Source organism: Jaculus jaculus, chromosome 9, assembly GCF_020740685.1.
Source record: "Jaculus jaculus isolate mJacJac1 chromosome 9, mJacJac1.mat.Y.cur, whole genome shotgun sequence".
Taxonomy (NCBI): Eukaryota; Metazoa; Chordata; class Mammalia; order Rodentia; family Dipodidae; genus Jaculus; species Jaculus jaculus.
Genome location: NC_059110.1, coordinates 34,053,440 through 34,070,663, shown reverse-complemented (window position 1 = coordinate 34,070,663; position 17,224 = coordinate 34,053,440). Strand labels below are relative to the sequence as shown.

Genomic DNA, 17,224 nt, shown 5'->3' with positions numbered 1-17,224 from the left:
GCATCACTGTGCCTGGCCTCGTTTGTTTTTGTGAGGCAGAGGCTCACTCTTGCCTAGGCTAGCCTCAAACTCATCGCAAGCCTTTTACCTCAGCATTCCAAGTGCTGGGATTAGAGACATCACTCACTACAGCCAGCTCTAAGGATATAGTTGTAAAAAGAGCAAGTCTACTCAGCAAGACTGCTCATGAATGCAACAGTTTAGAAAGACTGGTGCTACTTAAAGGAAAGATTTCAGTGGTTAAAAAAAAAAAATCAAACCTTCCTTCCTCTAGAATTAAACTTAGAAACATGAGACTTCATATATAGTCACATTAGTCAAATATCACTATGAAAGGAATTTTCTTTTGTAATTAAAAAGAAATGGAGACACTTTCCAAAGCATTCTTGTATAATTAATTGACAGGATGAGAATTAAAGAGTGCTGGTCCTGAGCTTAAAACATGGTTCTTCCATATTTACTTGGAGGGCCTTAGACTAGGACTCCATTTAAAATTTGGGTTTCCCAGCTGGAGAGATGGCTAATGGTAAAAGTGCTAGCCTGCCAAGCCTAATGATTCATGTTTAACTTTCCAGGTCCCACATAATCCAGAGGTACAAAGTGACACAAGCACACAAGTTCTCATATGTACCCAAGGTGGTGCACGCATCTGGAGTCATATTGCAGTGGCTGGAGGCCCTACCAAACCAATTCTCTCTCTCTCTCTGTCTCTCTCTAGCATAAAAAAAAGAAAAAAAAATGAATTTTCTATTTCCAAGTCCTTTACCAGAGAGGAACCACTGAAGCAAATACAGAAACTGCAGGGGTATTTGTATAGTGGGGAGACACACACACATATCACCTTAGCAAGGTGGTGGAGGGTGCTCATCTATAATCTCAGAACTTAGGGACAAAGAGAGAACTGTTGCAAACTCAAGAATGGCCTAGTTTACAGAGAGTTAGTTCTAGGCCAGCCATAGCAGTCATTTATAAAAACAAAACAAAACTACAGTCAGAAACAAAAAATAACTAACTTAAACTAAAACACAGAAAATATAATAAACCATCTTCCTTAAAAATAGTCTCCAGTCAGCTGGGTGTGATGGTGCACACCTTTAATCCCAGCACTTGTGAGGCAGAGGTAGGAGAATCGCTGTGAGTTCAAGGCCACCCTGAGACTCCATAGTGAATTCCAGGCCAACCTGGACTAGAGTGAAACCCTACCTCCAAAAAAAGTCTCCAGTCTTTTAGGAGAGATACAGCACACTGCACACCTTACAATCTAGTATGATGACTGATGGATGGTCAAAAGTCCCATTATATTTAACAACATACCTTGTCATATGGCAAAAGACCTTTCAAAGGAAAGCGAAGTGTGGCAGGATCCAATTTCCATGAGTTACAAATTGCGCCTGAGTTATTTACGACTGGCAGAAGACTACAGCGGCCTATATGTATTGCAAAGACAGTTTTAAGCAAAATAAAATCCATGGACCAAACCTAACTAGCCATCTGTTTTCTGTAGTTTTATTAAAACACAGCTTTGCTCACAGTGACAGAGCCAAGTCATTACTACAGGGTGTACAACCCACAAAGCTTAAAATGGTCACAAGATGGCCTGGTACAGGTAAAGATTGATCAACACAATAAACTTTACACATGATATCCCTAGAAACCTAGATGCAGCATAGAATTATCAGCTTATATACCAAATTGCTTAATGAACAGTCATTTGGATCTCCCATAGGCCCTTCAAAAGAACAGCCCCTGTTGACTATTCCAGATGGCTAGATTCAAAAGTATTTCTAATTGCCAAGAAATAAAACTTCTAAAATAGTTTTATCAGAAACTGTACCCATTATGTAGTTGTTTTTTTTGCCTCCCAATACAAAAGACTTAAAAAAAGGAAAAAATTACTATGAACTTTCTGTACACTTACTAAAATGACAAGCCAGTGAGATCCATGAGACCAACCTTTAGCTTGCTCAAAAGTCAAATCACTATTGTTATTACTAAATTTACTAGTAAGTAAATTTTAAATGATACTCTTACCACAAATGGAGTTTATCCTTGCTGTGGGTCTGAAAGTGTCCACAAAGTCAGATACCAGGTTTCCAAGTAACTTTAAAAAGAAAAAAAGAAAACAAGTACATATTAAAGTAAGATCAAGGAGGCTGGAGAGATGGCTCAATGGTTCAAGGCATTTGCTTGCAAAGTCTACCAGCCAGGTTTCAATTCCCTAGCCACCCCTGTAAGGCAGGATAGGTATTTATTTGCAATGGCAAGAAATTCTTACACACACACACACACACACACACACACACATACACACACACACACACACACACACACACACAGAAAAATAACATTCCTCCGAATAGAGTGATCATTTATATAAATTGATTTAAGTGTATAATTAGTACAAAGCCTAGCACACAATAATTAGGTAGATTAGTTCACCCTTTCTTCCTTCTACCTCCATCTCTGTTAAACCAAATTACATTAATGCATCCTGAGCTATTTGATTAAGACATATGCCATAACAACTATCTTAAAGGGTTACCAGAAACATTAAAAAAATACAATGTGATAAAAATTCATACTATCTAAAGATAAAATTAACCATTTAAAACTACTCATATAGCCAGGAATGGTGGTACACACCTTTAATCCTAGCACTCGGGAGGCAGAGGTGAGAGGATCCCCCTGAGTTGGAGGCAAGACTAAGACTACATTGTGAATTCCAGGTCACCCTGGGCTTGGTGAGACTCTACCTAGAAAAAAAAAAAAATTATATAGCTGGTCATGGTGGCACATGTCCTTAATCCCAGCAATGAGGAGGCTGAGGTAGAAGGAGTACTGTGAGTTCAAAGCCAGCCTGGGACTACAGAGTGATTTCAAGGTCAGCCTGGGCTAGAGTAAAACCCTACCTCAAAAAAGAAGTGAAACATTCATATAAACATGAAAAACATTTCAAAAAGTCATAAAAACATAATTACAACAGTGTGATTAAAATTTTCTATTAAGGCCTGAGCCAGAGTGAGACCCTACCTTGAAAAACAAAAACAAACAAACAAAAATTTTCTATTAAGGGCTGGAGAGATGGCTTAGTGGTTAAGGTACTTGCCTATGAAGCCAAAGGACCTTGGTTCGATTCCCTAGGACCCATGTAAGGCAGATGCACAAGGTGGCACATGCATTTGAAATTCGTTTGCAGTGGCTGGAAGTCCTGGCATGCCCATTCCTCCCTCCCTCCCTCCCTCTCTCTCTCTCCTTCCCTCTCTCAAACAAATAAATAAAAATAAAAATGTTTTTAAAAATTTGTATTAAAAACCTTAGAAAATGTAAAATTTACCCAGTGTGGAAGTTTTCCCTCAGGATATAGTTTCCTAATCTCTGTGACTGCAAAATAGGCTGGTAATAAACAGGCATTTCGTTCCAAGATATATGCTATAACCTAAGACAAATGAAAAGGCAACATTATTCTTGGTAAGTCTCATATATAAGACCTTCAAATACACAATGGAAACAACAAAAAGTATGCTAAACAGGGCAAAGCATGTGTGTAGAAAGACACTGGTCAGAGTACACAGCTTCAATTAATTAGAAGAAGAATAAAGAAGTCAATTATATATTCTATCTCTATTAACATGCTACATATTTGAAAACGGCTACTGAATTTTAAATATTCTCACTACGAAAAACAATGTCAAGTGTGAACGTAATTCCAGCACATTGGTGGTAGAAAGATAAAAAATTCGAAGCTATCCTGGGCTACCTAGTGAGTTTGAGGCCAGTGTGGACTTGATGAGATCCTGCCTCAAAAAAAACAAAACAAAACAAAACAAAAAAACAGAAAAAAAAAGGCAGTGTGCAGGGAGATGGCTTAGTGTTTAAGGCATTTTGTCTGAGAAGCCTAAGGACCCAGGTTCAATTCTCCAGTACCCATGGAAGCCATATGCACAAGGTGAAACATGTCTCTCGAATTCATTTGCATCAGCTGGAGGTCCTGGCATGCCCATTTTCTCTCTTATCTGCCTCTCTTTCTCTGTCTCAAATAAATAGTAAATAAAAAAAATAAAGTACTAAAAAAAGGAAGTGAGGTTGCCAGGTATGTTGGCTCATGCTTTTAATCCCAGCACTCAGGAGGCAAAGGTAGGAGGATCACTGTGAGTTCTAGGCCAACCTGGGACTAGAGAGTGAATTCCTGGTCAGGCTGGGGTTGAGTGAGAGCCTATCTTGAAAACCAAATTAAAACAAACAAGTAAAACATACATAATGTATACTGAGACATAAACACACATTTTGTGTATGAAAAAGCAGCCATTATTATGCCATAAATTTATAGGATTTAAATGTTAACATAAAGGGAGGCTGGAGAGATGGCTTAGTGGTTAAGGCATTTGCCTAAAAGCCAAAGGGTCATGGTTCAATTCTTCAGGCCCACTTAAGCATAAGGGGACACAGGCACCTGGAGTTCATTTGCAGTGGTGGGAGGCCCTGACACACCCATTCTCTCTCTTTCTGCCTCCTTCTCTCTATTAAATAAATCAATAAATAAATAGTTCTTAAATATTAACATAAAGGAATTCCATTAAAGAATGTATGGGTTGGGAAGATGGCTCAATGGCTAAGATGTGTGCAAAGCCTGCTGGCCTGGGTTCAACTTCCCCGTACTCATATAAAGCCAAATGCACAAAGGGGTGTATGCATCTGGAGTAAGTTTGTAGTGGCAAGAGGTCCTGGCACATCTATACTCATTCTCTCAAATAAAAATAATTATTAAAAGAATGTACAGAACTGAAGGATAACATATAACAGAATGGATTGCTGATGGTTACGAAGTTACCTAAATGCCTTAAATACTCAAGATTCTGGAGAGAAACAAAATAATTATTGCAATAATAATCACAAAGATAAAAATGGTTCATAGTTTGATAATTGTTCGAGACACTGTATTGTTATTATATTGTTGCTTTCACCTTTGGCTACGAGAAATTAAAAAAATTTAAATTTCCTTTTGAAATATAATAAAATTGAAACAGCACCTTTAAAAACAGCAGTAATGTGGTTGAGAAGATGGCTCAGTGGATAAAAGTGCTTGCCACAAAAGTACAAGGACCTGAGTTTGGATCCCAAGCACCCATGTAAAAACTGGGCATGGAGGCGTTCTCAGAACTGGACAGGTAGAAACAAAAGAACCCATGAAGCTTATTGGCTACCTAGTCTAGTCAAATTGGTAACACTCTGTCATAAAAAATAGAGGGCTGGAGATATGGCTTAGTAGTTAAAAGCATTTACTTGCAACCGGACAACCAGGGTTCAATTCCCCAGGACCCACGTAAGCCAGACTTACAAAATGGCACACACATCTGGACTTTGTCTGTAATGGCTGGAGGCCCCGCTATGCTCTTTCTCACTCTTTCTTTGTCTCTCTCTCTCTCTCTCTCAAATAAATAAGTGGTAAATATATAAAGTGGAACCAGATGTGGTGGCACAAGTCTTTAATCCTGTACTTGAGAGGAAGGTTGTAATGAGTTTGAGGTGTGCCTGGAGCTACTGAGTTCCAGGTCAGTCTGGGCTAGATTATGACACTTCCTTGAATACTAAATAAGTAAGTAAATAAAGTGGAGAAAGATTGAGGAGATACTTGATATTGACCTTTGACACGCATATACTCATGTACACACAACTACAGACACCTGTGAGCCCACACATATATGAATAAACACACACACAAAAAAACAAACCACAACGTGACAATTTTTTTGGTATAGGAAATGGAATATTCTTAAAAGCACAGACCTAACAAAGCCACTTCCCTGGTCAATGACCTCAGGCTGGTCTAAATTACCTCTCTTGCTGCCAGAAGCTGCTGAACAACTGCAGAGCTCACTGTGTTTGGAATTGTCAAGATTTTCTCCAAAATCACTTTTAGGAGATCTCGAACACCCTGATGGAAGACAAAGAAAGAAAGAAAAAAACCAGGTTAGCCGTGTGTGGTGTGTACACCTTTAAGCCCAGCATGTGGGAGGCAGAGGTAGGGGGAATCACTGTAGGTTCGAGGCACTCTGAGGTTACATAGGGACTTTCTGGTCAGCCTGGGCTAGAGTGAAACCCTACTTAAAAAAAAGAAAAAAAAAAAAAAAGACAGGAAAGATAGGTTAACACTAAGTACTGCTGTCCGCTATGTTAGTTTTTCAGCATTATATACTCCTTTCAAGGTCACATTACCATTTAAGTTCCTAACACTAGCCTAGGAGAATATGCCATTGTGGGGATTTAAATATTTATTTATTTCAAAGAGAGAGAAAGAGGCAGAGAGAAGGGGGGGGAGGATGGATGCTCCAGGGCCTCTAGTCACTACAAACTCCAGACGCATGTACCACCTTGTGCATCTGGCTTACATAGGAACTGGGGAATTAACCCTGGATCCTTTGACTTTGCAGGCAAATGCCTTAACTGCTAAGTCTTCTCTCCAGCCCAAGAAATATTTTTATTTACTTGCAAGGAGGGTTGGGGCACCAGGGCCCACTGTGGGTGCAAACAAACTCCAGATGCATGCATAATTCTGTGCCTTGCTTCACATAGATTCTGGGGAATCAAACTTGAGCCATTAGGCTTTGTAAGCAAGCACCTAAACCACTGAGTCATTTCACCTCTCTAGCCCCAGTCTGAGAGTAATTGTTTTAGTCTTCATTAAACAAAGGAGGAACATTCTAATTCAGAAATATCAAATGATATGCTGAGTCAAAATGAGGCTATTCCTAGATTTTTGCTAAGAAAAATGATCTGCACTTTTTGTGATTAGAAAATAATACCTTGCTGGAGCTGGGTGTGGTGGCAGATGCCTTTAATCCAAGCACTTGGGAGGCAGAGGTAGCAGGAACATCATGAGTTTGAGGCCATTTTGAGACTACATAGTGAATTCTAGGTCAGTGTAGACCAGAGTGAAATCCTACCTCGGGACAAAAAAAATTACCTTGTAATCCACTCCCCCGATTATTTTCCGTATTAGCTTAAATGTTAAGGCCCAAAGCTGTGTTCTTTCCCATTCCAAGGTGTCAGAGTTTATCAATGATTCACAAACCATCCTAGGAAAAAAAAAGAAAAAAAGGAGTATCCATTCTAGTTACAAGAGAGAATTCTTCAAGTACTTTGGGTACATTTTTCATAAAAATCAAATTTCAGAAAGGTGCATTGTTGCTACAGCACATTAAGACATGTATGTATGTATGTATACATATATATAAAACATTTTCCATTTTTCTGAAAGCTCAAACATCAAGTAGAGCTAAACATAACCATTATGTTTTGTCTTCACTAGAGAGAGACCTATCAAAAGGTTTGGTTAAATGTTTACCATACACCAGCTGGTGGCAAACTGTATTCTGCCAAGAGAATTTAAATAATCTTTAATTCTACATTTTTTCTGAAATGTGTCACTGATTCTCATCTTTTGGATCTGGGAAGGCTCAAGACTATAGCAAAAAGGATGCAAGATGGCTCCCAGTCTATGCCTCTTCTGCAAACTTCTCTTGAACTATGCTATGAGAAACCCCAGACCACAAGGTGAGAGTAGACTTTCTCTGACAGGCCAAGTGGAGAACCCAGAACCAGTCACTGTATGTACGAATGTAGAAGACTATCACTTCAGTCCTTGCCACACTGGCCTGTAATTATGAGATGTTATGAATTTTTTAAAAAGCTGCCTCTTGAGTTGAGTGACTCAATCAGCATCTTGACCTTTTTTTGTCCCTTATCTGTACAAAACCACCTCAGCTTAGTTCTACAACTGTGTACAGACAATTCTCCGGGACATTCAAGGAAAACATACCTGGGGGGAAGGAGACCAGTCTCAACTGCCATCGCCAAGCAGTCATAGAGGAAAGAGATTCGTTTAGGACTATGCTGGCCATGAATGAACTTAACAATCCACTGGATGCACTGCTCGTGGGACTCCTAGAATCAGAAAACAATTTTGTTTTAGGGCAAAAGTTACATGTTCTTCTTAAAAATAGCTAGTATTATACCTGGGAGTATAGCAAAGCTATGAGTGAAATATTTCACCATGAGCATCAGTAGATGACAGTAACTTCTAAAAAAGACCAAAAGTGATTTCAAAAAAGACCCAAAAGGGCTGGAGAGATGGCTTAGCGGTTAAGGCGTTTGCCTGCAAAGCCAAAGGACCCAGGTTCAATTCCCCAGGAACCATATTAGCCAGATGCACAAGGAGGCACACACGTCTGGAGTTTGTTTGCACTGGCTGGAGGCCCTGGCACACCTATTCTCTCCCTCTCTCTCCCTCTTTCTCTGTCAAATAAATAAAAATAATACAAAGATTGAGAAAACTCAGACTTAACTATTTAACTGCAGCCCCAGGGTGAGGCAGGAGGACTTTGTAATTGAGGATAGCCTGGGTTACATGTAGTGCTCAAGGTCAACCTGGGCTATAAGGCAAGACTGTCTCAAAATAAACAAATTCAGATTTAGCATCTGAATATCTATTATAGTTATTGTAAAATCTTACAATTATATAAATTCCTATCATTTTACAAATGAGACCCCCCAAAACGATACAACTTTATGTATACATTTATAGTCAACAGGAAACTCTTGGCAGTGATTACTTGAGATACTGTAAGCAATGACCTTCCTATGAAATATAAATCTTCTAGCCACTGGAAAAACAGTCTATTATGAGTAAGTACCTCAGCATCTCAAAAAGGTAGTATAATACAGACAGGTGTGGTGGTATATGCCTTTACCAAGCACATAGGAGGCAGAAGTATAAGGATCACTGTGAGTTTGAGGCCAGCCTGGGACTACAGAGTAAGTTCCAGGTCATCCTGGGCTACAGCAAGACCCTACCTCGAAAAACACAAACAACAGAAAAAAGAAACCCCCCCCCAAAAAAACAAGCCAAAAGGTAGTATAAATTAATCCCTATGAGCTCTAATCAGAACTTTATGAATCTAACAACAACTGTAATTTCTAGGCTTATAATACTTTAAATCAAATATGGAAAAATTATGGTCATATCAAAGTTTGCCATCTAGGATACCTCCAAAAAGATCTATACACCCTGCTTTTCTGCTGATATTATACACGTAACTACAATTTAGAAACACCAATTTTATTTCTAGCTTCCTCATTAGCATAAAACCCTTTTAGCCAGATGGCATCATGCATGACTATAATCTATAATAAGCTCAGGATGGACAAAAAGACAAATCAGAATTCCAGGAAAACTTCAGCTACACAGTGAGTATGAGGCCAGCCTGGCTATAAGAGAGCCCTTACCAAAAATAAAAACAAACAAATCCAAAACCTCTTAAAGGGTCACCTTGGCTCATAAAAGTTCATTAGATTATTTAAAAAATTGAAATACTTGAAAGACATTAAATATCTAAGAGAAATGCAAAATAAAGTTTTATTGAGACAAAATTGCATGAGTTTTATGTACAAAGATAAAAAATTATGAACACTCAGGCTTGAGGGATGGCTTAGCAGTTAAGGCGTTTGCCTGCAAAACCAAAAGACCCAAGTTCAATTCCCCAGGACCCACATAAGCCAGATGCACAAGGTGGCGCATGTGTCTGGAGTTCCTTTGCAGTGGCTGGAGGCTCTGGTGCACCCATTCTGTCTGTCTGTCTGCCTCTCTCTCTCTGACTCTCTCAAATAAATAAATAAAAATTTAAAAAAATTATGAGCACGCTACCGTATGCTGTAAGGAACAGATATTTTGCATTCTCATGTTCTGCCATTAAGTATAAATTAGGATTATTTCTTATACAAAATTATTAGGTTCTTGTGGTAGAAGTTACATATCAGATAAGAAGTGGCTACACATGCTTGACAGTATGACAACCTGTAACATTTGGAGGTCCTCAGGAGATAGCACGAGGTGAAGCAACTCAAGCCTCACTCATGCAGCCGCTCTACCAGAGAGATGACATGGCTGGCCTACATGACTGAAGGGATCCACCACAAACACTGGCCATCAAATAAAACAAAAGGTAGCCTCAGGGTGGAGAGATGACTCAGCAGTTAAGGCAGTTGTCTACAAAGCCTAAGGACCTAGATTTGATTCCCTAGTACCCACGTAAAGCCAGGTGCACAAGGTGGCGCATATGTCTGCAATTCATTTGCAGTGGCAGGAGGCCTTACTGCACCCATTTTCGCACAATCTCTCTCTCTCTCTCTGCCTCTCATCTCTCTTTTTTTCTGCTTGCAAATAAAGTTCTCAAAAAAGGAAATGCTTTTTTTTAAAGTCAGCCTAAAAATCCCTCAACTATGTGCTTTTTCTTAAAAAAAAAAGTTTTTATTTATTTGAGATACAGAGAAAGAGGTAGAGAGAGAGAAAGATTGGGTGTGCACTCCAGCCACTGCAAACAAACTCCAGATGCATGTGCCACCCTGTGCATCTGTCTTATGTGGGTTCTGGGGAATAGAACCAGGGTCCTTTGGCTTTGCTGTTAAGTGCCTTAACCACTAAGCCATATTCTCCAGCCCTCAACTATGTACTTTTTTTTTTTCCCGAGGAAGGGTTTCACTCTAGCCCAGGCTGACCTGGAATTCCCTATGGAGTCTCAGGGTGGCCTCGAACTCACGGCAATCCTCCTACCTCTGCCTCCCTAGTGATGGGATTAAAGGCGTGTGCCACCATGCCTGGCTCAACTATGTACTTTTAAAAGATAAACAAAGTAACTTTTTATTTTGCAAAAACAACAACAAAAACCATCTGGTCTCTGATTGGACTTGGGGCCTGCTCCACAGGAAGAAATTCCTGCCTGGTACTTAAAACCTAGCTAGAAGCCTATAATTGGGAAGTATTAAGCCCTAGGGAGAAGCTACTACAGTGGTTTGGGTAAATAGATATATTATGCCTTCCCGACTACAGTCTAAATACTTATGTTTAGGTCTATATATTAATGTCACTCTCACTTGTGGTTAGAGAAGCTTTTCTTTTCTGATTACTGGGGAGACTCAAAACTCACCAAAGTGCTAAGAAGAAGAGACAGTGTTCAGCACCAAATGAAACATTTCTACCTTACCCTTCAAAATTCAAGGAGCATTGTGGATGAGATGGCAGAAAGATGTAAGAGTCAAAAGAAGGGAAGGAGTGTTTTGCAATACTGTCTTCCAGACACAGAGTGGCTGTGGTATACATGACCTCACAGTGGCTGACACTACCTATAACAAGACCTGCATAATAGAGGGGAAAAAATGATGACATAAAAACAGAAGAGAGACTAGCTGGAAAAAAATGGGATTATGATCATGGTATATTGTCTATATACATGGAAGTTGTCAATAAAAGTTTAAAAAGAAAAAATAAGAGTAGAAAAGTTAAAAAAGGAAATCTCGTGGCTGGAGAGATGGCTTAGCGTTGCAAAGTCTGATGGCCTGGGTTTGATTCTCCAGTGCCCATGTAAAGCAAGATACACAAAGCATCTTGTGTGTCTGACTTCTGTATTCCCTGGCAGGAGGGCTCTCCTCTCTTTCTCACTAATGAAAACATATTAAAAAAAAAAAAAACCTATTCAGACAGCCGGGCGTGGTGGTGCATGCCTTTCATCCCAGCACTTGTGAGGCAGAGGTAGGTGGATCACTGTGAGTTCGAGGCCACCCTGAGACTACATAGTGAATTCCAAGTCAGTCTGGACTAGAATGAGACCCTACCCCCCAAAACAAATAAACAACAACAACAAAAATCTGTTCAGGCTAGATGCAGAGGAGCACATGCATCTGGAGTTCATTTCCAGCAGCAGGAGGCCCTGGTGTTCCCCTTCTCAATCTGTCTCTCTCCTTGTAAATAAATAAAAACATTTATTTAATAAAAAAGAAATTATTCTTAATAAAAAATCTATTTAGGCCTAGTAGTACGTATCTATAATCCCAGGAAGCAGAAGCAAGAGGCTACAAGTTCAAGGCCAGCGTGGGCTACCTATTAAGACCCTGTCGCAAATATCAAAAACAAAAAACGTCTAAAATTCAGTATGCAATTAGTTAAGTAAAGGATGATATAGCCATATACTAATATATTGCTAAGAATAGGAACGGAAAAATAACTTTCAATGGACTTATATGAAATTACGTTAAGAACTGATTGGCAAGGTATTCATCAATGAACACTACAAATAGTATGAGAGTATTTTGCAAAAATAATTCTGGGGCTGGAAATGTACTTCAGTGGCAGTGTGTGCTTAGCATGTGTAAAGTCAGGTGTTGGATCCCTAGCACAGGTTAAAGAGGAAAAAGAGAGGGGTGTGGTTGCCTATAACCTTATATTCCAAAGATGGAGGCAATTCTGACATCAACCTGGGCTATACAGCACATAGTCTAACTTTGTCTCAATAAATAATAGTTGTGTATGTATAAAGTACTTCAAGGGATGGTGGGATGGCTTAGTGATTAAGGTGTCTGCTTGCAAAGCCAAAGGACCCAGGTTTGATTCCCCAGGACCCACATAAGCCAGATGCACAAGGTAGTGCATGTATCTGGATTCTGTTTGCAGTAGCTGGAGGCCCTGGCATGCTCATTCTCACCCCCCCATTCTCTCTGTCAAATAAATTAAAAAAATATATTTAAAATACTTCAAAAAGTAAATACAAACTGGAGATACTGGTCTCAGGCTAGAAGAGATGAGCTAAAAAAAAAAAATAATGGTAATGGGAGAGAAACTAGTCCTTGGACTCATTCTTGTACATTCTGTATTTTGAGCCATGTTACTGTTTTGGAAGTAATTAAAAACTTTAAAAGCTGAACATATTGCCCTTACAATCCAAATCTGAATGGCACATCTTATTGTTGGCTCACATGCAAAGATTTCTCATTGCCCCAAGAAGTTCAGTGGGAGGGCCATACACGAGGGAGGACAAAGAAGAGTGGTGGAAGGGGATTATGATCAGGTACATTGTGTATATGTATGGAGGTTGTCAATAAAAAGGTTTTTAAAAAAGAGATCTTGGGCTGGAGAGATGGCTTAGTGGTTAAGCGCTTGCCTGTGAAGCCTAAGGACCCCGGTTTGAGGCTCGGTTCCCCTGGTCCCACGTTAGCCAGATGCACAAGGGGGCGCACGTGTCTGGAGTTCGTTTGCAGAGGCTGGAAGCCCTGGCGCGCCCATTCTCTCTCTCCCTCTATCTGTCTTTCTCTCTGTGTCTATCGCTCTCAAATAAATAAATAAATAAATAAATAAATAAATAAATAAAAGAAATTTGAATAAATTAAAAAAAAAAAAAGAGATCTCAGGCTGGGCATGGTGGTGCACACCTTTAATCCCAGCACTCAGGAGGCAGAGGTAGGAGGATCACCATGAGTTTGAGGCCAACCTGAGACTACATAGTGAATTCCAGGTCAGCCTGGGCTAAAGTGAGACTGTACCTCAAAAAACAAAACAAGAGATCTCATTTCTTGGCCTCTAGTGTACCATGAGAAGATAATTTTATTTATTTATTTAATTTTATTTTATTGTAACAGGAGATCTTTAAGGAGTATACATTTAACTTTTTCTGGTGACTATTCTTTATTACTAAGTTCACTGTTCTTTTCACTTTTAGAATGCTTTGTATCACTATACAAACAGTATATCCTTATTATAGCATCTTTACTACAGTATCTGCATATACATTGTACAATATTTTTAGCATGCATAAATACTACTTTTACCTAATTGTTCATTGAGTTCCTACTGATTTTTAAAAATATTTTATTTTATTTATTTGAGGGATATAGAAGGAGAAAGACAGAATAGGCACACTAGGGCCTCCAGCTACTACAAACAAATTCTCTTTTAGCTGGCTTTACGTGGGTTCTGGGGGAAAAAAAAAAAAAAAATCAAACCTGGGTTCTTTGGCTTTACAAGCAAGCACCTTAACTGCTAAGCCATCTCTCCAGACCCCTGCTTATTTTTTTTTTTTTACTGGTAGTAAAATTTTTCTTGTACAAGAAGTTCAACATAGCTGTTTCCATTTGGAATCCAGATAAATCAACACAGAATGAATATGGCTTTATATCATCTTAACGTTGGAGAATTTTGTGTGTGTGTTTTGCAAGTTAGGGTCTTTCTCTAGCCCAGGCTGACCTGGAATTCAGTACGGAGTTTCAGGGTGGCCTTGAACTTATAGTGATCCCCCTACCTCTGCCTCTGTGTTGAGATTAAAGGCCTGTGCCACCACACCAGGCAAGATTTCATTTACTGTTTTTTGTTTTTTCAAGGTAGGGTGTCACTCTACAAGCTGACCTGGAACTCACTTTGTAGCCCCAGGCTGTCTCTGAACTCACTGATCCTGCTACCTCTGCAGGATTAAAGGCATGTACCACCATACCTGACATGGGAAAGACTTTTAGATTATTTATTTATTTATTTAATAAAGAGAATATGGGTGGACCAGGGCCTCTAGCCACTGCAAACGAACTCGAGATGCATGCATCACCTTATGCATCTGGCTTATGTGGGTCCTGAGGAATCAAATCTGGATCTTTTGGCTTTGCAAGCAAGCACCTTAACTGCTAAGCCATCTCTCTAGCTCCCCCTACCTTTTAATTAAAAATTTATTTATTTGAGAAAAAGATGTGGGGGGGAGATTTTTTTTAAAGCATCTTTCATTGTGCTGTTATTACCTTGAATTCTCAACAAAGGTTTTCACTGAAATATACATATTAAAACAAATACTAGGTCTGGGGAGATGGCTCCATGGCTAAAGGTGCTTGTTTGATAGTCTGACAGCCTGGGTTCAATTCCCTAGTGCCCATGTAAAGCTAGATGTACAAAGTGATACATGCAACTGGAGTTCATCTGCAGATGGCAAGAGGCCCTGGAACCTCCATATTCTCTCTCTTTCCCTCTCTCTCGGCTTGCAAATAAATAAATAAATGGAAACTAAAATTTTTAAAAAGTGACAGTAACTTTATTTTTCCATTTCCTGAAAGATCTTAAGAGCAACATAAATGTTAATGGGAAATGACAAACGAAGAGGCCACAACCCATGGGCTGGATGTATGAAACATGCAGCGTGGCTCACCTGAGAAAGACCACTCCAAAACTGTCTGAAGGCTGCCAAACAGCTAATTAGTTTCGTTTTTTCATCTTCAGGGGTATCCATAAACATGCTGAAAAATTAAACAGCTCATTATTTGTCATTAAAAAATTAACAAAAGTTAAAGATAACAGAAGAGTGAGTACTTTATAACCTCCCCCCAAACCCATTTAAATGAAAATCTTACAAAGATACCGTTATAGTTACCCTCACAGTACTGGCGCAAGGCACCAGACCTAAAGCAGCTTGTGGGGAGGAAAGGGGTTTATTTTGGCTTACAGACTCAAGGGGAAACTCCATGACGGCAGAAAAAGAAGCTATGGCATGAACAGAAGCTAGACACTACCTCCAGGCAAACATCAGGTGGACAACAGTGGCAGAAGAGAGTGCCAAACACTGGCAAAGGGCACCTGGCTATAACACCCACAAACGCTCCTCCGACAATACACCTCCAATTCAACAAGGTTCCAATTCCCCAATTGCCATCAGCTGGGGAAATCAAGCATTCAGAACACTTAAGTTATGGGGAACACTTAATTCAAACCACCAGATACGATCGCCTAAAGCCACAAAATCCGACCAAGAACACACTCACCCGGGGAACGCCTCTTCTATCACTTCTGTTTTCTGTGAACAAACCAAAAAGATAAAAAATATCATCAAGGATCTGAATGAGTTGGGGAAAAGAGCTCCCCTGAAGATGTACTACAATGCGACCCAAGGCAAGTCATCTTAATCAGCTCGGAAAGCTATCACCACCCGCCTGACGGGACACGGCGGCTGCGTGGGGGTTTCAAAGGATACCTAGAATTTGACAGCAGTTTGGAAGTCACGAATCCCCCACCCTGCACAGACTCGGTGCCAAAACAAAGGAGGGGCGGAAGAGGCAGTCCAGGCCCGGGCCCCTGACCGCCTGGCAGCTGCACTCACCACAACCTCCTCAAAAATGCTCTGCAGCTGCGTCTCCATGGGCACCATGGTTCCCGCCGCGGCGCCCCGTCCCCGGGGCCCGGCCAAGCGCGGGTCAGCGCCTAGCGCCCGGAAGAGAGGAGCTCGGAGGCGGGCTCGCCGGGAGGAAGCCGCAGCTCTGCCGCGCCGCTACGCTGAAGTGCCCGGCAGAAGCCGGAAGCGCCAGGTGCGCGCTCTTTACAGTCCCCTCAGCTCCCCCGTGGCTGTGTCTGATGGTTCCGGGTGCTGAAAGGTTGGCGGAGCGCGCGGTCTCCGTGGTCCGGCCTGCAGTCACCTGCCGGCACCTTCCGCAGCAGGCCGCCACCTCGTGGCTGGAGCCGGAGTTGCAGCCAAGAGGAGTCGGTCTGTCAGCGCTGGCCTGCCGGGGTTGAAGCATGCTTTTCTTGACCATAGACACCGTATTGTCGAGTGTAACCTGGGCACCTAACCTAGAGACGAACGCCTCGCTGGCTCTCAGTGAATGTTCCAAAATAAATAAATAAATAGAATTAATGCATCATTATTGATTTTGTTGTTGTTTTTCGAGGTAGGGTCTCACTCTAGCCCAAGCTGATCTGGAATTCACTATGTAGTCTCAGGGTGGCCTCGAACTCACGGTAATCCTCCTACCTCTGCCTCCCGAGTGCTGGGATTAAAGGCGTGCGCCACCATGCCCGGCCATTATTGATTTTTAAAAAAAATTTTTTGGTTTATTTTTATTTATTTATTTGATAGCGACAGACAGAGAACGAGGCAGAGAGAGAGAGAGAGAATGGGCGCGCCAGGGCTTCCAGTCACTGCAAATGAACTCCAGATGCGTGCGCCCCCTTGTGCATCTGGCTAACGTGGGTCCTGGGGAATCGAGCCTCGAACCGGGATCCTCAGGCTTCACAGGCAAGTGCTTAACCGCTAAGACATCTCTCCAGCCCCCATTATTGATTTTTAATTAGAATTATTAGAAAGTAACAACCTACTACTCTTGATTATAATCAGTATTTGCCAAAAGTCGAATAGTGATGGAGGTTAGAGGTGAACTAGAACATGATATAGCCAGAATTAGAAAAAAAGAAATCCAGTTACTCCAACAATCTATTGTTCTTTTCGGTGTGTTTTAATAGGTTATCTCATTGTGGATCATTTGATCAGATTTTAGTTTTAAGACCGTTTTCACCACTACCAGGAAAACTTTCAAGATTCTCTGTTGTTAGCCTTCTATTCCCAACAAAAATTCTTGATATTGTCCGATACATGTTTGG

The 17,224-nt window shown here is 40.6% G+C and overlaps 1 protein-coding gene across 2 annotated transcripts in view; it reads right to left on the bottom strand.

The window, feature by feature from the left end:
• Med23 (mediator complex subunit 23) overlaps positions 1-16,102 on the bottom strand; it is a 61,650-nt gene extending 45,548 nt beyond the window's left edge. For both annotated transcript variants that reach the window (XM_004651203.2, XM_004651204.3), the window contains exons 1-9: positions 15,951-16,102; positions 15,616-15,647; positions 15,006-15,093; positions 7,817-7,941; positions 6,962-7,073; positions 5,834-5,932; positions 3,335-3,436; positions 2,032-2,101; positions 1,315-1,427 (exon numbers count right to left, since the gene is read on the bottom strand). In XM_004651203.2, the coding sequence (XP_004651260.1) occupies positions 1,315-1,427; positions 2,032-2,101; positions 3,335-3,436; positions 5,834-5,932; positions 6,962-7,073; positions 7,817-7,941; positions 15,006-15,093; positions 15,616-15,647; positions 15,951-15,998 (789 nt within the window). In that variant the 5' untranslated portion in view covers positions 15,999-16,102. The remainder of the gene's footprint in view (positions 1-1,314; positions 1,428-2,031; positions 2,102-3,334; positions 3,437-5,833; positions 5,933-6,961; positions 7,074-7,816; positions 7,942-15,005; positions 15,094-15,615; positions 15,648-15,950) is intronic.
• Positions 16,103-17,224: the final 1,122 nt, after the last annotated feature.